This window comes from Camelus dromedarius, chromosome 27, assembly GCF_036321535.1.
Source record: "Camelus dromedarius isolate mCamDro1 chromosome 27, mCamDro1.pat, whole genome shotgun sequence".
Lineage (NCBI taxonomy): Eukaryota > Metazoa > Chordata > Mammalia > Artiodactyla > Camelidae > Camelus > Camelus dromedarius.
Window position 1 is genome coordinate 17,918,680 of NC_087462.1, and position 21,563 is coordinate 17,940,242.

The 21,563-nt window shown below is 47.6% G+C and overlaps 1 protein-coding gene across 3 annotated transcripts in view; it reads right to left on the reverse strand.

The window, feature by feature from the left end:
- SLIT3 (slit guidance ligand 3) overlaps positions 1-21,563 on the reverse strand; it is a 610,825-nt gene that overhangs the window by 565,995 nt on the left and 23,267 nt on the right. Inside the window, exon 1 of one of the 3 annotated variants that reach the window (XM_031438258.2) lies at positions 18,589-18,984. The exons of 1 other annotated variant lie outside the window; for it this stretch is intronic. In XM_031438258.2, the coding sequence (XP_031294118.2) occupies positions 18,589-18,785 (197 nt within the window). In that variant the 5' untranslated portion in view covers positions 18,786-18,984. Of the gene's footprint in view, positions 1-18,588; positions 18,985-21,563 lie in introns of those variants that run through there. One more of the 3 variants, XM_064480086.1, reaches the window with a different exon arrangement.

A 21,563-nucleotide genomic window follows, 5' to 3' on the forward strand; every position in this document is an offset into this window, starting at 1 on the left:
CAGGAAGCTTTGTATTAGACTGAAGCATATTGAAAATATCAAAGTCCCACAGAATAAAAAATAGCTCCCGGGCTCAATACTTCACCCGTAACTTAAAAGTTTTATTGCATATGAGGACCCTCAAGCCGAAAGTCAAGCCACTGGGGGTGAAGGAAGGAGAACTACATAGCAGGACTCCGCAGGTGTGTGGGAGCCACGGCTGTGACCGGGTAATAGCAAGGGATGCTGTGTGATTTATTGATTATATAAGTTATCTGTACGTTATATCACGTGCACAAGAGGCAGAATGCGTAGTGGTTGGAACGTGGATTCCTAGACTGCTTGGGAAACTTGGCTCAGCCACTTACTAGCTACGGGACATTGAATAAATAATGGATCCTCTCAGTGCCTTTGTTCTTCATTTACAAAATGAGCTAAGAATGGCACCAACCCCGTAGGACTGCTGTAAAAAGTAAGACAACACAAGCCACGTGCTAGGACGGTGCCTGGCACGTATCACTCACTCACTAACGGCCATTGTGCCTGCCTTTGTTCACTAATGTCTCGCTGCCACCCTCAGCAGTGGTCAGGGCTACCTTGATTTCACAGTGGGAAACCCAAGACGCAGAGACCTGCCCAGGATTCCACACCTAGCAAGGATGCATCAGTAATTCAAACCCCGGTCTTTCAGAGTCCCAAGCCCTGCTGTTCTTTCAAAGCTGCCAGCTTCTCCTCGTGGTCTCTCTGAGCTTTCATTTGCCATTTGGTAAAAGGAGAGGTTGGATCAGCTGATTTTATGGTTCTTTCCAGCATCCTTATATATCAAAGCAATGGCAGCAAAAAAAAAAAAAAAAAAAAAGGATCAAATGCTTTCAGTTCCACTGAACGCAGTATCCTTAGCCATGTGGCCAGAAGCTTTCTGTATTTAGGGTTCCAATTTTTTTTTTTTCATTTTCTGCTATTTCTTTCCAGAGTCCTCAGTACATTTCCTAATTAATCACTCCCACTTAATTTCCTAAAGCAATCACATCCTCCCCGCAGGCAAGCGGCCTCGTCTCAGGCAGAAGCACACACACCAGCTGGCCCCACAGCTATGTGGGAGTGTGTGAGCAGCTTTTGGACACAGACCAAAGAGTGGCATAGACACAGAAAAAAACGCAGCTTGGGAGCTACACTCAGAAGACACTCTTCCCATCCCAGTGACATGTGGGTTTCCTGGTGAGCAGAAGGACACTGAGACCTAGTTCTCCAAGGAAATCCTAAGATCTTCCAGCAGAATATCCAGCTGGAGAGTCCTAGGACGCAGGGAGACTCTACCAGTGGCTACTTCGTGATGCCAGGCAGGGCTATGCTGGCGAGGTGGGAAGGCTCAGATTCTCCTCCCAGCTTTGCTGCTTATTTGATGTATGAATTTGGACAAGAGCTTTCCTTTGGTTTAGCCTCAGTGTTCCCATCTTTAAAATGGGAGCAGTAATATATGCACACAGTGTAGGGTAAGGAAGGAGCCACAAATATGACAGCTTAGAGGAGCCCGGCAGATGATACCAACAAGGGAAGCTGGGCTGAGCAAAAGAAAAATATCACAATGCCAAATGGAAGCTGACACACAGTCTCAGGGTTGGAGTCACAATAGGGAGTGGTGAGGACTGTGGTGAAATGGAGACATGCCTCATCTAAATGCCTGTCAATCACTGCCATAGAGCCAAGCTGACCTCCGGTTGCCAAATTTTCCAATTTTTAAAAACAAAGCTAGAAATAGACTTTTATATGAACTCACCCAATCTTAAAATGTTGGCAAGAAATCAACACTTGAAAAAAAACCACCACCAATATGTGAGCCAATACCATGTGAGCCAAGCACAACACTTTGGAGGGCGGTTTTGGCCTACTGGTCACTGGTTTGCAAACTCTGTCGATGTAAATATTAACTGAGACAATATAATATATAAAGCACTTAGCTATGCACATAACACATAATAAACACTCAATAAATGGTAGCCGTGGTTATTAATATTATTCCTGTTAACTCCTCTGTAACTCACAACCCCCATCTCTGACAATGGACACAAGGCTCGTGGACAACTGATAAAAATCTCTGAAGGCACTACAGAGGTTAACCACTGTGCATTCACAACATGGATGCGGCTTTATCAATGTAAACACACTTCCCTGAGATTGGGCTAGGGAAGTGCTACTCAGCCAGAGGTGGTTCTGTCTCCCAGGGGGTATTTGGCGTTGTCTGGAGACATTTTTGGTTGTTAGATTAGGAAGGAGTGCTACTGGAATCTAGTGGGTAGAGGTCAGAGATGCTGCTAAGTGTCTTAAAATGAACAGGGCAGCCCCCAACAACAACAAAAAACACCCAGCACAAAACGTTAATAGTACTGAGGCAGAAAAGCCCTGGGGAGATGCAAGTCTCCCGTTGCATCTTCTTTGTAGAAAGGACTTTATAAAGACAGGTTTGGATCGGTTCCTACATGGCAAGATACGGGAGAGGCTGTGGGGAAGCGGAGAGGGAGGACGGCAGATGGGAGAACCAACATACAGACACACAGATAATTATCTCCTCTAAGAGTCGCAAGGCCCTGCTTTCCCTTTGCTTCCTATAGAATCTTCTCATCATTGTCTTAACAACCGTCATGTCAACATATTTCCCTCAAAGATTCTGTTGCAAATGGAGTCTGGAGAAACCGAGGACTTGAGAGAGAAAATTGCTTGAGGCAGGGTCCCTCAGCAGGTTGCCGGGCAGATCTGGGAGAGAACTGTCTTGGGTTCTGGTCCAGGTCCCTTGGGACGACATCACTCTATTTTGCTGTTGCCATAGAGATTATGAATCAGTTTCGCCCACCCATTAAAGCAGTTATTCCTTAGAATGCTCTCACAGAGCCTTGTTGAACTCGCCCTAGTTATTCTATGGATGTGAAAGTAATCACATGTTTGTATATTCTATAATCCTGGCCACATTCATGATTGGCCTTCACCTCAGATGGTATAAATACTCGGGGTTACACTGCACCGTGGTTGTCATGCATCGCTATGACTACTCCAAACAAAGAAAACTGTGCTAGAAGCAAAAGCGAGCAATTCTGCTTCCCTTAAGAAAGGAAAGGAAAGGAGAGTGACTTTTATCAATCCCTACATAACTCTCTAAGTGTTTTTCATAACTTATTTAATATTCTCCATAATTTCAAATTTTTCATTAGGTCAGTTTTCTCAAACACTGCTGCACAACAGAAATACCTGGGAGCTTTACAAAATCACATCCAGGAAGCACCGCCCTCCCCATCCCAATCATTAAATCAGAATTACTGGGGATGGGACCCTGTTTTCAGTCATTTTTAAATCTCCCCAGGTGATTCCAACGTGCAGCCAAGTCTGAGAATCAGGGTTTCAGGACTCATTATCTTTATTTTACAATGATGCTGACATCCTAACAGAAAAGTGAACTCGCCTACAGGCACCCAGCTGGTGAATGGTGAACTGTGATTCAAACCCAGGTCTGCCTTTCTCCAAATGCCAGGCACAATCTTTCTCATTATGCCACTTTCTCCCACAGAAGTTTGCTGTCTGTGGCTTTCTCAGAGTTATTTGGTTGCAAGTCTGTGAACCTGAGCAAAAGAGAATTCACTAGGAGGCTATCAGGGACTTCTGGATTCAATGGGACTCTTAAAAGAAATTCTTGGGAAAAGGAAAGCAGGCATGTCTGGTCCTTGCATAAGTGCTCAGATGGTATGTCAAACCATCATGTCCAATCTCTTTGTCCCTCTGGTCAAGATTCCAATTCCAGGGAGGCAGCACTGGATGGACCTGACTTGGGTCATGAGCTCCTCCCTTGAGTAGGCGAGGGCAAAGTCCCGGACTACAAATCCACCAGACTGTATCCTGTAGTTGCAAAAGACAATATTCTCCTAGGAAGCGAGACTGAATCCTAGGCAGCCACCACACAGCACGCCTACTACGAGGGAGAGGATGGAAAGACTTACATAAGCAAGAAGATGTACAACAATCTCGCAGGCATACCATGAACTTCAAGTAGAACTCAGCAAACCCCCAGAAGCCCATGTAATCAAAATCACTGAAACAGATAGGGTCGTTCAGAAGAAAATTGCCATCTGGAAAAGTGGCCATGAATGGCCTCAAAATCATTTGCAAAATACTGTGAGTTTGTGCGTTTTTCTAAGAACAAGGTCAATTGATTTTATCAGATTATCTAGACAAAAAGAAGGGGGGGGGGGAGCTTTTAGCAGATCTTAGGGAAGAAAAGAAGAAGCTCCTAGTCAGTGGTTCCTAACAGAGCCTCAGGTCCCAGAAACTACCTACAAAAATTAAACCTGGTGACCTGTGGTAGAGTTTGCAGAATCTGAGCCAGGAAAACAATGCTTTAAAAAAAAAAAAAAAGGCAACAACAAAAACAGACACAGTAAGAGCTAGCATGTTTGCTTGCAGTTACACAGCAGTAAGGAAGAGGATTGGCCCAAAGAAAAATAGAAAGGTGGCTATCTGAGCAAAATGGTTATACCTCCAGGTAGCCAGGGGGCGCTCTGGGGTGAAAAGCCAACAGGGGTAATTAAAATTCAATTGCAGATGTGTTCAAATTGGGTAGTATCCCAAGCTGGCTCCTTGACAGAGGGCAAGTTCTCTGCCCTGCGAGGGTATCTTCCCAGATTTAGGCATCAACAGACCCCAGTATACAGGGAATTGAAAAATGAGGCTACTGTGTAATTAAATACAGGATTATAATTAAATATATAATTGTTCAATGCATAAATTCATGGATGAATCAATATACAAACAAGAGAACTACAATTGTTAACTGTGGCTACTCACTTTACAAAGGTATTTACTATTATACCCATTTTACAGATGAGGATCCTAAGACTTCAAACAATGAAAGGACTTGTCTTTCATTGAAGAAAAGAAGTGATGGGATTTGAAGTCAGATCTGTCAGCTTGAGCATCGGTGTTCTCGCCACAGTACCACGATGCCCCACAGTCTTCATCAGCATCAACTCTGTGTTGGGCCTTTTGCATATAATATTGCTAATTCTTACAACAATCCTCGATATAGGTCTTACTGTCTCCATTTCTGGGGGTGAGAAGACTGAGTCTAAAAAGACAAGTATTTTGTCAAAGGGCACATTTTGAATACAGATGTTTTAAAAATCCAAATCTCTTTGATTTTAAAGCTCAGGGACTTTGCTCCTACCCATCGAAGTCAATTTGATTTTTAAAAATGTGTTGACTTAGTTTTATTTTCACAAGCACTGTACTAAGCCCACAGAGACACATATAGCTCCCACCCTCAAGAAGCTTTTAATTCAGTTAGGAGATTAGTTACACGGTATAGAAAATAACAATGATAATTCCATGGTGGTAGTTTTTAAAACATGGCCGCACATTCTCTGGGACTTCCCTACCCTTTAATCTGAGCTAGCTGGCGCTGTTTAGAGCAATGGAATACAGGAAAGAGGTGACTATGTTACTTCTAAAGTTAGTTCATAAAAAGCCATGCAACTTCTGGGTTGCTGACTGACACAATTTTCTGAGAGCTCTGAGCCCCAGTGAAAGAAGCTAGATCACCCTAAGGCTGCCATGCTTCATGGAAGCTCAAGCCACATAAGTCAGGTCACATGTAGGCACCCCTGGTCAACAGCCCCAGCACAGCTCAGCCTTCAAGTCACCCCCACCTGGGTGTCAGGCATATAAGTAAATAACCAGCAGATGATGCTAGTACCAGCCATTCAAGTCCCCCCAGTCACTCCCACACTCTCTGGATGGTGCCTCCTACATCAGGGAGCAGAGACAGGCCATCTTACTGAGCCGTGTCCAAAATCCTGACCCAAGGAATCACGGAGTATAATAAAGTGCTGGTTGCTTTATAACACGAAGTTTTGGGGTGCTTTGTTAAGCAGCAATAAGTAATCAGAATAATGGCTTTTTGAGTGGTTATTTAATGCCAGGCACTAGCCTCTAAGCTTGACTGTATCACCTCATTTGATCCTCCAGCAACCCAATGAGGCAGGTGACTGTCAAAGAACGTGCCCAAGATTACGTAGCTTGTGATGCCACGCAAGCCCAGGTCACACCAATTCCAGCATCAATACTGTAAACTGCTCCGCTATAAAGGAAGGGAAATTCTGCCTGTGCATAAAGTCTACAAAGCCCAAAGCCAATCAGGTTTAAGAAACACTGACTGCTATTTTTGAAACTAAACATCTTTTTCTTTCTTAATTTCAGAAAGCTTACTGCGGAGCTGAGCTAATTATTTGAGCCTTAATCAAGGACCAGCCACTCCCTGAAGCAGCTGTCCTGGCCTCTCTATTGCCTCTAGAAAGTCCCTTGGGTTGGTTGGATGTTGGCTCAGGTCTAAACCCTAAATCCCAGCCCCTAGAAGTGAGGATGCATAGGACTAAAATGATCCTTGGAGATTGTCCAGTCTACTCCCTTCATCCCCTTAAAAGACAAGGAAACTGAGGCCCAGAGAGGTCAAGTGACTTGTCCAAGGTCACACAGTATGTCAGAGGTACAGCCAGGTCTCCAAATTCCCAGGCAAACTTTCTTTCCACTACACCATGCTGCAGTTGCTAAAAATTCCCCAGAGCTGCCTCCCTCGGCCCTCCTCTTGACAAAGCTGTTTCTCCCCCACACCCCCACACAACTACACACAGTCACATTTGGCAAGAGGTGCTATCAGCTCCGCTCTGCTCGTGAAATGCTGTTTTGCAGTGGGGCCTCTTTGTTCGTTAACAACACAGACAAAGAAAACTGTAGCGCAGTCTTCTCAGAAGGAGATGTTTCTTGTTTTAAAGACGGGAAGAGAGCTTCCTGGCTGAATATGGCTCAAATCAGCATGCAGCTCCAGTCGGGAAAGAACCCAGAGGAGATTTAGGTCTTTGCAAAATTTCTAGAACATACAAGGAAGGCACATGGCAGGAGAAAGCTTATGGGAAATGTTTCAGAAAGTATTAAAATGTATGCCTAAACAGAGTAAACACAGCAGATTGGTTACCATCTTGTGGTATGAAGTAATTAGAAGCAGGGTGCTAGAGCCATTAAAAACTCCCATGAAGTAACTGGCCTTCCCATTTTGGATTTCTGCTCCAGTCTTTGTTCCCAGTTTTCCTTCCTTTGCAGCTTTTTCTGTCTGGGACCTTCCTTTTCTAGATCGTGAGCTACCCTGGTGCTTAGAGCCCTCAGGATATGATCTGCAATCCCAACTCACCCTTTGGTGCCTCTCCCTTCTGGGTCCACATTATTTTTTATTTTTTGTACTAGATTTGGTCCGTCTTCTGTCTCCCTAGTTTCCCAGATTGGTAGAGGCTTCCTACAGTTCTGAGTTATCGTTACTGAGGACCAAATGCTGCGATCGGGGCTGAAATGAAAGCAGGACAAACTTCTCACGAGGGCAGTTCACACCACTAAGCTGAGGTCCCCTCCTACGACAGCTTGAAGACACGTATCTGTCTGAGTCTGCTGAGAGCAGTGGGGAGCGGGTAGACCAGATGATCTCTAGAGATACTTCAAAAGTCTGAAAATCTCTTGGCTAGGGGAGGAAATGAGAGGGGGAGGGAAAGAACCAAGTTCCATGGCAGAAATTCAGGACTTGTAAGCTGGCAGCAGATGGAAAGAAAAGTGCCAACTTCTAGCAGGAGGAGATGGAGGGCACACATTTCGCAGGGCTACTGCCAGCCACAGCTCTCCCATTCCCAAGGGTCAGGTGAATGCTGCCCAGGAACCACCCTTCTACACACATACACGTCACACATCTCCAGGCGCGAGGTGACATCTCCAAAAAGACACTGGGCCAAACGAAAGTTCTCCAACTCTTTCCCTCAAAGCCGAGTCTTCCTCACAGCCTTCCCCACTCCTAGGCAAACCTGCGCAGAGGGCAAATTTCAGTCCAAAGCCCCCCACCCCTACTCCCTCATCTTCCCTCTGGGAAAACCCCTACCTGCCTTGTTAGACCTAAAGGAGAAGAATAAGGAAAGGGGCACCACAGGGAAACAACGTCCAGTGGTCCAGGAACAGCCCAGGAGGGGAAGCTGGCCTCCCAAAGGAGGCCCTGTGTCTCCTCACGGCCTCGAAGCTGCTGTGCTGTCAGTGTTTATGAAATGCTTCTCAAGTAAGGTCAGCGTTCTACGCAGTGAGGACTCTAATAAAATGCAGAACTTGTGCTGTTTGCCAGCTAGCTGCGGAGGCATACTTGAATTCTTTCTCGGATACAATTGTTCTCAGATTAATATTTTCCCCATGAGTTCTGTTTTTTTTTTTCAAATTCTACTCGTACTATTTTTTTTAATGGTGTGTGAGTTTCTTTACAATATTTGTATCCACTAAATGGGATGAGTGGGGGCTTGCTTTCATCAGTGGTGTCCCATCCTTCATTTCCCCTACCATCCCATAAATCTCTCTGAACCTAAAGCAGTGGCCCTTGTCTTGCTCAGTCGTTTGGTGGGAAACGACAGCCTGGATTGATTTCCATATTATTTTGAGCTGTTCTGGTGATAAGGACATTTCACTTGCTTTATTCATCATTGCAGGCACTCAGCAAATAGCTCCTTTAAATGACTCCATCTTTCAGGGAGCCTCTTGGTTCCACTTTCTGGGAAACGGCCACTCATTAACTACTCAGGCAAAAAGCCCTCCCAGCTCCACCTGGTTGGGTTGCTGACATGACTGGTGTGAGGCTATATCTGCACTTGGAAAAGATGCATCTTGAGAAGTGAAGAGGAAAACCCCAGAAAAAGTTCAAAAACATAGGTGACCCTGAGCAAGGCTTTGGCGTTTGCCACGTTTCCTCATCTGTAAATGCAAGAATCTAAGATGAGCTCTAATCACCATTCGGATGCAGGATTTAGCGGTTAAAATCAGACACTGTGAGTGGACTCAGTGAGGCATTTACATAGCACTAGATTTAGGAGGCATGTGCAGACATCTGATCTCATTTAAAGCTGCATCAGCCCCACGAGAGAAGTGTTATTCCTACCATTGTAAAGGTTACAGAGGAGACAATTAGGACTCAGAAAGATACTCCTACAAGGTCCTGCAGTTAAAGAAATGATGGAAAGCAGGATTCCACGTAGGCGTTTTTCTTCATTAAAGGTTACATTAAACTGTACTCCCTAATGGTTTCCCATTAATACCACTTCAAAACCCCATATAAAAAACACTTTTCTACCTACATTCCAAAGCTGGACAGAGACCCAGAGGAGAGAAAGGAATGTCAGGAAAGTGCTAGACGGTCCAGGAACTTCTGTAACACATTTCTGAGCAGAACAGCTCTCTAATGAAATCATTATCACCGAGCCTTTCAATCACAGAAGAATCTTCTTTCTTCCCTGCCTTGGTTTCAGGGAGCTTAGGGGCATGTTGCAATTCGTCACTCATGGAGTCCAGCCCCGGAGTCCCTCTGAGCACAACCCTGGGCATCATAAAAGGCTTCAGATGGTCATGAAGATGAAGTCTGGGGTTATTTCCAGGACACAGCCATGGACTGGGAGTCTCCGGTCTCCAGTGAAAGTCCAGGCTGCAAAGATTCTCCCGAAATCCAATCGCAGGCCCTGAGGCTTAGATGCTAAAAGTCCCAGTGGAGTACTAGACCACGGAGAGCTACATGAAGAACAGCCAAGGGCAAGCCAAGCTGGAAGGGTCAAGGCAGGGGTGAGGAGTAGCCCAGGCTCCAGGAGAGCTACATCAGATGCACAAAGCCATGGCCAAGCCCACAAACCTCGGATCAGAAGAGGACCATGGACTTCCCACCATGCAGACCAGCCTGGGTCAGGATACACACTGATTCCTGCGAGCAGGGGGAGCAAGCAGTGGGTACGCTGGGTAGCAGACAGGAACTAGGGAGGCCAGAACACTCAAGAGGGAGTCAAGGTGGGTGGTTAAACGGGCTGGCAGGCTTTCAGGAACCACAATCCACACTGCTGCCAAACTGCGGAATGAATCAGGGGTCAGGAACTCAAGACTGGCATTTCGGACAAGAGAAGAAGAGTGTGAGCCCACACAAGCAGTGAGGAGGCCGTGAAAAGTGAAGTCACCCTCACTGCAGCCGGAATGCGTCTTACATACGTCCTGTTCTAGCAAGACCTGACCTCAGGGTGGCGGGAGCCCAGAGATCACGGCTGAGAGAAGGCCGGTGGCACAACGAACTGGAAAGGAGGGCAATCCCTGAGAAAAGCTAGGCAGATACTTGTGGGGGAAAGGCTGGTCAAGAAGGCTCAGCAGCTCTGTTCTCAGAGGGTGTCTCCCCTCAAATCCAAAAAAGAAACAATAATAATAAGTAGCCACAAAACTATGGTGATATTTTTCATAAGACTGCATTTAACCCTAAATGCCCTAAATGCCATAAAGTTTTATGTTAGATAAAACTTCCTGAAGTGCAGCTCCTATCATTTTAAACTGGGCTCAGGCCCTTAGGTTCCACGTAACCATGAACTTCTGCGAATCTGAGCCATGTTCCCATTTCCACCTATGGGAACCCTAGTCATCCTTCAAGCTCCAATTCAAAAGTCACTTACTTCCCCAAACTGGACGTGCTGGACGCGGTGGCTCCTTGGCCAGGTGTCCAGAACATGGCATTGGCATTCCTCTCAGGATACCTTGCATCAAACAGATTCTCGCTAATTCAGCTGGGACTTGTTGTTTGTTTTTGTTTTTGTTTTTGTTTTCCTTCTGCTTGTTCTTTGAGAATTGGGTTTAGAAGATGGGGAAGACAGAGACCAGCCTGTCTGGATGAACCCTGACTCCACTCCTTCCACTTGTGGAAGTTACTTGACCCCCTCTGACTTCATTTACTCATCTGTAAAATGGGGACAGAGTGAGTGCCTGACTTGCATGATTGTTCAAAGACTGAGTCCATGCATGTCATGTGAGAGCAGCGCCGGGCACAGAGGGGCTCCCTAAATAGCAGCTGCTGTAGCCTCAGTGATTGCTGTTGCTATTATTATTATCACTGGTGACAGAGACTCGGGGAGCGTCTGCAGGCCTCAGTCCTCCACGCTTCATCCTCTATCACATTTATTCCAAGCACTACTCAAGCAAGTGGGCCCCATGCCAACGGGCACCCCAGATGGTAAAAGACATCACGTTGAGAAACTGAGGCTTCTCATCCGAGCTAGGCTGCTGGAAGAAGGGCCCAGTTTCTCAGTCTAAAATATTTTACGGGAGAGAACAACACACACATATACACCGACACACACACGCTCCCCACGTCCCACGCCGACAGGACTTCTGGCACCAGCCTGACAGCACAAGGGCGAAGCAGCAATCATGATGGGAAGTGCTACAAGAAACCGAAAGTTTAGACAAAATTCAACAAACAGAGGAATTAAACATTAATAGGAAACCATTCCAGAGAAAATATGAACAGAACTCCAGGGAGAGAAGATGCTACAGGCCAATAAGACCTTAACATTTTTATCAACCCCGGCCAGAAAGACCAGGACAGTATATTTATGTAATCCACACCCAGATCATAGAAAGGCTTCGAAAAAAAGCAGAGAGGATGCTGCTGATTATACTGACGACCTGGATAAAGGTCTGTGGGGCAAGCTCGCTAGAAATGCAGAGGAAATGAGGAGAGGAGCGGTTAACATGCGAAAAGGGAAATTCAAAATAGAAATGTTCCTGAAAAGCTGATGAAATGAAACCATTTGCCAAAATTTAATTAGGATAAACGCAAAGCATTGCACTTGGATGCCAAAAGTCAAGTGCACAAATCTGGGACGAGGGGAAGTAGGGTCAGCAGCAGGGAAGGCTGGGGAGACGCTGGGGATGCGGTGACCAGCCTGGCCGAAGTGAGAAGCCCCAGGGGCAGTGGCTGTCCGAAGTGAGAGTTCAGCAGTGACAGGAGTCCAGCCAGCGAGGAGCAGAAGATCTCGTTCGAACCAACACAGGCAAAAAGGATCAGAACCTATTTAGAGCAAGATAACCAGGGACAGGGAGAGGACCTGTCTCAAAGTCTAACATGCACAGAATAGTTGAGTTTATGGAAGAAAAGTTTATGGAAGAAGAGAGAAGACTTGGGTAAGTGGGTGGTGAGAAACGCAACAGCAGTAAGATGTTTGAAATCCTATCATTTGGAAAAAAGGATTCTGCTTGCTCTGTGTAATAACAAGTAATGGGAGATCAGTTCAACTCCTAAACAAAGAGGAATTTCTTCTTAGAACTGCTTTTAAAATTGGAATAAACTGCTTTAGGAAAAACTGAGTGCCTCACTGCTAAATATAATCAAGCAAAGGAAAATTATCTTTCCCCAAAATTATGTTGCTGGAAGATCAACCTGCATATGGTTGGAGCTTGGGACGAGAGGACCCTTTTCAACCTTGACAATCTGTATTTTTCCAAATCAGGCTTTATCGCAAGCTTGCTCTGGAAGGAAGACTACAATTATTAAGAATTATAGTAATCATAATGATAGGAATATTCATGGAGGATGCACTTTGGTTCGGGCAGTCACTATGTGAGTTAATTCAATATTCACAGCATCCTATGAAGGGGTATTATTATTATTTCCGTTTTACAAATGAGGAAACTGAGGTCACCCAGCTAGTTAAGCGGTAAACCAGGATTGGAGCCCACTCTGGCTCTGAAGTCCACACCTCTACTCACAAAGTTACTTCTCTCCCACTTCCCAGTCCACTCAGTATTAAGGACTTTGGATCCCACACTCTTGACAACATTTCCCAGGGAATGGCTGTATGAAATATGGTGCTAGAAACAGAACCACGAAGACCACAGAGAGTGGGGAGGAAAGCATAGCCTTTGGCAGGCCAGCACTAGCAGTAGTAACAAAACACAACCCAGGTCTCCAGAATAAGGATTCCTAATGAGTTCATCCCACTTGGGTAAGATGGGTTTATATTTAAGTCTGGAGAAGAACAATGGAGAGCCTTGAAAATTCAACATCACGCACGACAGCGGGGTACCCTCTGATCTACCCTATCCAGAATTAGTGGTGGTCCAGAAAAGCTGTCCAGAAAAGCCGTATGTTGGTTTTTGTTTTTGTTTTTGTTTTTTCTTTTTCTAGCAGTTCTAAAAAGGGTTAAGACCACCTTACATAATGAGGGTGGAGCATGCTAGTAAATACAGCTGTTTTAAGTAAAAGCAGTTAACAGAGGCAGACATGGGAAGTCGGTAAAAGGAGGTTTTTAGAGAAAGACAGAAGGCATGAGCATTGAAAAAAAAAGTCAGGGCCAAAAATTCCCCATGAAAATCCAACCCCCCAAAATAAATAAATAAAATGCATCCCTTATTTAAATATACCACAAAGCAGCACGCCCATGGAAAAGATATAAACCGCTTCTACCGTAATCCCCTTTTTATGGAACAGAGGCCAACCTGGGCTTAGCTAGAGAGGAGAGGCAGGGAACCGGGCACAAGGGTGCTGGGCACAGCCTCCGCACAGGCGAGGAACTTGCCTCAACAGGCACTTCCCAGTGGGCATCTCAAAAACCTCCAGCTGGATGGAGCCCAGATGAAGAAATGGAAACAACAGCCGTGGTCACTATCATTAATCGTTTGTGGAGGCCTATGTGCCAGGTACTGTGTTAAGCACTTCCTGTACATTATTTCATTTAATTGTCCCCAAGAGGAACATTTACTGTGAGCACTTTACCAGTAAGGAATGGTCGTCGGAAAAGCAACGTGCTGGGCACTGTGCTGAGTGCATCACGTGAACTGCCTGGAGCCACCACATTCACAGCATTCCCACGGGGCCGGTCCGATTATCATCCCTGTATTATGGGCGTGGAAATGTGGTACAAAGGGACTTAAATAGACTGCAGCCCAGAGGAGAAGAGTAACCCACCGCAGGTGCATCAGCAAAGACAGAGCCAGATTTCAAACCAGAGATGTCTGTCTCCAGAGCCCAGGTCTGAACTTGGGGCTCTGAAACCTTTCTGCCTGGTCCCCTTGAGTGCAAAAGATCCCACTGTTCTCACTTTCCAGGGGAGATAGAACTCCATGACAACAAACAGAAAAGGAGAGAAACAAAATAACTATCAAAATGGCAAAAGTGCAGAAATAAACAAGGCCCCAGATCACAGGCAAAAACAAAACTTCAAAATGAATCCACAAATACATCCATTAATACAAGCAGAGCAGCAATCAGAAACAACAGAGAGTGCAGGATAATACTGATGAGTTCCTGACTGGAAAGTCCTGTGGTTTGAAGTGTGCAGGATTGTTAGCTCTTTTCATGGGCACGTGCACAGTAGGAGTTTTGCAGGGTTGCTAAGCAACACCTGGCAACCAGACTCCAGACTGGATCGCTCATTATGAGTCCATGGTAACTCTAGTAAAGCAATAATTTTAGTTCATGAAAGCCAAATTTTAGAAACCCTTAATAACTCATGTAATAGGTTACTAGTAAGTAGCCCTTAGCCATACATAAAAATGCAAATCTCTAACTGCCCAGCTTTCAAGCTTTCACTTGTAAGAACTAAAGAAAGACTTGTATTTCTGAAATTCATCATTAATTTCTTCAACACATGCTTGTTGAAAACCTACTATGTGCCAAGCACTGTTCTATGTTCTGGGGAAGAGGTCCCTGACAGTTCACCACTGAATTATAGACTATACACAAAAAACCATAGACTAAAGTTCTACTTTCAGTAAAACAAGGCCCAGAGAGGTAGATCAATCTGCTTAGAGCTGCACAGCACACTGGAGGGGGATACATTCAGCTGCTCATGTCCAGCCCAGCTTCAGCAGGAGAGCACTGTGCCTCCCTGAAAGGCCACATCCCCATGGTTGGCCTAGAGAGGCCACACGATCCACCAGCTTGCCCCTAGGGCTTAGAGTACCAGGATGCAGGGCTTGGTTGTTGAGCATCTTGGAAAGTCTCCCACTTGACCTCAGGACCTCTGTGGTCAAGTAAGGGAAAGCCTATGACATGGTGCCGGTTTTTATTGGACCCAACCACCACCGGCAAAGCTTGCCGTCATCTGGAGTGATGGAGAAAATTAAGTTACCACATTCTCACGTTTCAGCCTTTAGTCCGTATTCCTTCGCAAACAGGAAATGTTTATTTAAATACAGCACTCTCCAGTATGTTCCAGAGCCAAGTGAAAAACCGAAGATGTCCACTCTTGCCCCGCTCCACTGTTCAGGCCGCCACCGCGCTGCGGGTGAAAAGTGGGCCTCTGGCTGCCCTTAGGCAGGATGGGGAAAGGGGGCCCCGCGTGAGAGTTCATTTTCATCTGTCTCCTCCTTTTCCAGGCTGAGATTGTGGTTGGAGAAGAATTACATCTGCGGGCTCCTTTTGTACTCAGAAGGGTAAACGCAACATCTGTTTACTCTGTGCTCCGTGGTAAATGTTTTGTTTCAGGCACCACCATTCACTTCCCCTCTCCTTGTCGGCTATCTTTGCTCCGTGGATAATAAATTACACTGAATTCTCCTCTGTGTTTATTTAGCTTTCTTGTGGGTGTCACCTCCCCATTGAGGGGGAAAAAAATTTTGTCAGTAGTTTATAAACGATAGAGTTTCTCTGTGTGATGTTCTGACATTATGGAGAATATGCTAGAACACAGACATAACTCTGATACCAGCTTAATGATGAACAATTTAACAGGTCCCATTCCAGGCCTGAAGCAAAGTCCAAATGGTGACCACATTATCCTCACGCATGTCTCCCTCAGCAGCATACCATGGGTGGATAAGGGCTCAGAAGTCAACAACAACCCTCCCTCGCCCGCCCCATCCCTTCATAAATGCCTCTTTGGGAGGTAGAATAGCAGGAATGGAGGAGAAGGGAGAACATGCTTCCTCTCGGTTACAAAACACAGTGTAAACATTTGAGATCAGAAATGCATTTTAGGAAGGTCCCGAGCAACTGATGGCAATGCTGGCAAAACTTAGCCACAAGCAAAAACAAGCCCGGAGAAGTTTAAAGGGCTCACTAAAGGAAAGTTCCTTCTTCTGTCCTTTGCTTACATTCTTTCTTTAAGTTGAATTGCTGGTTTTCTTCTATACATGCCATGATTTTATATACAGTTACTGGAATGCAGTAGACGCTCAAGTCATGTTTGTTGAATGAATGAAGGGAGGAATGAATGAAAAATGCCTCCCTAAAGAAACCCTTAGCATAGCTCAGAAATGCCAAACCACCTCCCCCCAACCCTCCTTAAGAGTTTGCAGAATTGAAATGTTACATGTGAGTTGACTGAGAGAGAGTGTGGGGTAATGAAGAACTATGGGGGTGGGAGCTGTACCTAACACCCGCAGTAACCCTGGCCCACCCTGCTTATAAAGTCTGCCTCTCTCCTGGGGAGGAAAGAGACTAGAATGACAAGCCAGTCTTGGCAGCCGCATCACCCCTATGCATCCCAGCCAAAGGGACACCAGTGACCAGAACCAAGGCAGATGAGACTCAAATATCCCAAAGTACCTCCTACTCTGCCAGTGGCCATGACTGCAGCAGGGGGCCCATGCGAATGCGCAGGACTCCAGTCTCTACCCAGTTTCTCCAATTGTAGAGCAGATGGGCAGCCCTAGCTGCAGGAGTCTCCTGGGGGAGGTAGCTGGGTGGCATGCTGGCTGCAGTGCTGTGCCTGATGCTTTTGAAGACTTCCTACATGCTAGGGGAGGGGCTCACTCTCCTTGGTCTCAAATATGCAACATGATTTTGAATATGGAAGAGAAGTAGACTCAAGACCCCAACAGGAGAGCTGCATGTGTGCAGGCTATACCTGAAGCAGTAGCAGCTGCTGCCTATTCTAAGACCCAAGCCCACGGAGAACCCTCCCAGGACTGTCTATTTATAGATCCTGGCCCAAGCTGACCCTTGTTCCAAGGATGTCCAGCAGAGGTGGGGGGGGTGCAGATTTAGGAGCCAGACATCCTCAAATTCAAACACTTAACTAGCTACTACATGACCTTGAGCAAATGACAAAAAGGCTTAACTGTAAAGTAGAATAATAAGCACTACCTGTGTAACTAATAAGACTGTTGTAGAGATTCAATAAGATAACCCATGTAAACAAACTGAGGCACAGAGAGCATTCATTAAACATTAGCTACAGTTATTATTTCACTAACTCCTGTGGCTGGCCCTGGGGTGAGGAGGGAGGGGAATTTAGTTTATAAGTTAAAGGTTTCCAAAAATACCACTAAAACAAGTTTTGCACTGGTATGGTAGAATATAACGTCTGAATTAAGTTGCGGAAACCTTAAATTCTGGCCCTTTTATTGCCATCAACTTGCTGTGTGACCTTAGGCAGGTCACTTCACATTGCTGAGCCTTGTTTTTTGCAATGTGTTAATGAAGGTTCAGCCCTAACACTCTACAATTGCATGGTTCAACCCCACAGAATAATCACTGCACTTGGGGGAAAAAAAATGTTTTGAGCTCAAGGAAAGCTCCAGGAAAAAGGAAGGCAGTTCTATTGAGTCTCCGCTCGTGGACACATACAGAGTAAGTGGAAGAGCAGTGGAGTGACAGGAGGTGATTAACAGAAATAACACACTCTAGGACAATTCATCTTAGTCTCTTGCTACTCTCTTCCAGCCTGAAGTCAAGAAGGCAGAGTCTGGAAGACCCACGTACCTACCCTAAGACATATGGGGAAGGAGGCAGAGGAAGAGCAAGGCATAGAGAAATCTACCAGCTAGAGCAAACCCTCTCCCTCTTCTGGGCTGTGTTCCCAGTCCCGTTCCAACCCCCTCCACCATTTCTCCTTCCTTCCCCACTCCCCAACGGCAGGCTAGGAAGAGCCCACCCCGGAGTCCAAGTTTTGAAACTGGTCCGAGGATCAAAATGATAAATGTTTCCAAAACGTTGACATATGAAAAGTAAATATTTGGTTGCACAATTGGGGTTAAAACGAGGGTCAATCCACCCCACTCTCCAAGCGTCTCTCCTCTTGCTGCCAAGCCCAGGATCCGAGGCTGAGTGCGGTTTGTAAGATTATAGCGCTCGGTCTCATTTAAAGGGCTGTCAGCATTTCCATTCTCCAGCCCGTTTGGGGAGGCATTTATAACTGAGCCATAAAAAATTCGCCGGGGCTGCAACTTGGCACCTCCGAGGCTGCGCTTCAGGCAGGGCGGGTTTTGCAAGCACCCACTCTGAATTTGTTCGGTTCCTCAGAAGTTAGACCTTCAAACACACTCTTAACTTTCCTCGCAAGGGCAGCCAGAGAGCAGCTGGCCCATTCTGACCTCCGAGCCAGTTACAGTGTCTTGGGTCCTCTCTCGGACTCTGCCCTGACGCAGCATCACCCTTCACCTTTCTCATTCGCCTCCTCTTTAATGAGTGCAGACCCCTTACCCTCACCCTAAGACCTCCCTGGCTGCAGTGTTCTCTCTTCCTCTCGCCTCCTGCCAGCACTTTCCTTGGAAGCTGTCAGTTGGCCCTGAGTCTGGAACCCTCACCTTTGGAGAGACGCTGCTTTTTGCCCATCACAGGGGGCCTCAAGACCTCTCTCCCCAGACCTGCCCAAAGCCACAGACTTCCAACTCAGTGAAGGGTCCAATCCAGGAAAGGGTGAAGGCAGAGACTACCCAGCGCGGCCAAGGGGAAAGGAAGGATGTGGTGCCTGGGGGCCCCTCTGTGGGACCCAGGTGGGTGGCCTGGGTGAGGCGGGGCGGGGCAGGGGTACTCACAGGCGCTCGGCGTTGCGGGGGATGCCCCGGGGAACCGCCCGGAGGCCCAGCCCATGGCAGTCCACGCTGGCGGCGGAGCAGGTACACTTGGTGGGGCAGGCGGCGACTGGGGGCCCTCTCAGAACACTCGCCAGAGCTAAGGCCAGCACCAGGCGGGCGCGCACCGCGGCGCCGGCCCCCGTCCGCCCCGGGGCCATGGTGTGCAGCGGCCCGCGCCCGAAGGAGGCTGCCTCGGCTGGGCAAGACGCGTGGAGCCCGCGGAGGCGCGCGGGGAGCACGGGCGGCCTGGGGAGCGTGCGGCGGAGTTGGCGCGGAGGAGGAGCGAGCTCGGCGCTCAGGCGCACGGGGCGCGGGCGGAGCGGGGCGCGCCGGGCGGTGGCGGCGGCGGCAGCGGCAGCAGCAGCTCCATCCGCGGGGCCGGCGCTGCCCCGCTGCGCATCGCTCGGAGTGCCCAGGTGCCGAGCGCCCCCTGGCCCCACTGGCCAGCGGCCCGGGGCGCGGGCCGGGTCGGGGACCTGAGGCGAGCGCAGTGGGACACGGCGCCCGGGGAGGTCCGGCTCGGGGCTGGGCTCGGGAGCGCGGCGGCGGCGGCGGCGGCTGGGGCACAGGGCGGCCGGGTGAGCTGGCCGGCGCTCGCTCTCTCCATTCACTGAGCAGGGCAGACACCGGAGACGCGGGGCCCACCCCTCCCGCCCCCCCAAAAACGCCAGCTCCGCCTCCCATTGGCTGCGCCGCGCGTCATGTCGACTAAGTTGGGAACTTTGCTGGAACGACCGAGAGCTCGAAGGGAGGAGGCAGCCAAAGGGGGAGAGGGAAGGGACGGCGAGGGAGAGGGAAAGAACTGGGAAGGAGAGGGGCTCGGCCAGCAGGGCCTCAGAATTGAGACTCATTCACTCTTAGGAGCCAAGGTTTGACTGGTGGCACTTTTTCTTTATTCTGGCACTGAGCTAGGCACTCATATTGCTTCCTTCGGTCCCAACACTGTCCCGCAAGGGGGCATCTGTGTACCCCCATTTTATAAATAAAAACCCAAAGCTCAGAGAGGTTACTTGGCTGAAGTCACACAGCTACTGGGAACCGCAAACCGCGGCACTCTCATTCACCCGTGTTTTACTTCCCAGCCTATTGAAGCTGCAGCCCAATCTCATCTACAAAGATCCTCAACGATTCTACGTTATCTTGGCAAAGATCCACAACTTCTTCTTGAAGGACCTACTGTATTGACACTAATGCACTCCACAGCCATACATGTCACAGAAAATGGTCATTTGAGTTGTTCAGGTTGCTGCTGGCACACTCTACCAGGAGGCCCGTCCCTCTTTGCTCAGCCCCAATGCCTGCTATGCTGCTACAGGTAATGATGGCAGTACCTTGGATCCCTGGACTGACAATGCCATGTTCCTGGTCCTTGAGCTCCTGCTTCCTGACCAGGTGACTCTGGGTCAATCATGTCACCTCTGAGCCTTGCTTTCCTCAAAGCCAGGAGGCCGCAGCCCTGTCTGGGCCCACCTCACTGGGTTGTTTGGAGAAAGCGATTCTTCTTTTTTTCCCAAAACAGTCATTCCCATGCAAGGCATCCGTTCTGCCCCCAAGTGCCTTCCTCTTGCAGTGCCCGCTCTAAATTGGCCAGGTCTGAGCTTTTCCAGATGCCGTGGGGAGGGGCACGTGTTACAGGCTCCATAAATACTTGCAGGAATGATTTTGTTTGTTTGTTTGGAGGGAGAGGGCAGGAACTGGAGGAAGTATCGCCCAGACTTCCTTGAGGTCTGCTCACACTAGAAAAGTCTGAATGAGCCCTGCATATACACACATGCATACACACACACTCACACCTACAAATACACCCAAGCCTGCGCACACACACCATCACACGCGCACTTGTGCACAGACATGCTTACACACTCACGCTCATACACGCTCACACTCAATCATGTACAACACATGCGCACATGCGTGCTCACACACATACGCAAACACACCTCATGTCAACAACAACCACGCTCCCCAGAGCTCTTCCTTTTTCTTTCACATAAATGCTATTCTGATTCCTTCTACTTCATTTTCCTTCAAGGAAACTTTCAACTGCTTCCTATGAATACGTAGTAGAGATGCAGATTTTATTTTATTGTACTCAGAAGATTTTCAAAGTCTTAGCTCCAGTGCACCCAACTGTACATACATGTACACACACACACACTTCAGCCCCTCCATCATTCATAAACACATTAGGTGCAATTTATTGCTGTTATTCTTGAGAGCAGCTTTCCGTACGGATGCTGGTGTCATCGCCCTCTGGTGGCCATAGAGCATTTATGCTCTGGTCCTTAGGGTGACTTCAGCAACTAAGAACTCTAAACATCCTTTCCTCTGAAGCTTTCTTCCAAACCTTGAACCAATTTAGTACCAGGACTGAGGCAGATGAGAAAACTGGGCAAAGGCCCAAGGGTACACAAGCGTCTCAGACTGTCTGGAGCAGAAAAGAGTAGAGCTTTCTTTGTTTTCCCAAATGCACACTAAAGCATGTTTTGCAATCCCTTCAGGCTAGGCCTGCATCTGTGCTCTGGGCACAGAGGGTGTGTCTCTGTGTTTGTGTGTTGGGGTGGCATGGGGTGCTCTCCATTTAAGCTTCTGGGTGGGGGTGGGGGGTCATGAGCTTGACTAGGTCTTTAAGTGACTCATAGGCATTCAAGTGCCTTTTCCCTGGGAGAGCCACCTTAGAACAGAGCTCAGAATCAACCAACCCAAGGAAGGGGCAAGTGGAAGAAACCGTAGGTGCAGAGGACACTGGCTGCAAAAAGTCATTGAGTGTTTGGGCTGGAACAGCCGCAGACATCACCTAACCCAGCATTTCTGCAAGTGTGTTCTATTGACTACTAGTTCCACATGTTTCTTCCTGGGGTGGGGTAAAGTTTCCTTGAGCAAAGACAGAGTAAGAAAGGCTGCTCACTTCCACCTCTCCTGGTGACTGCATCACA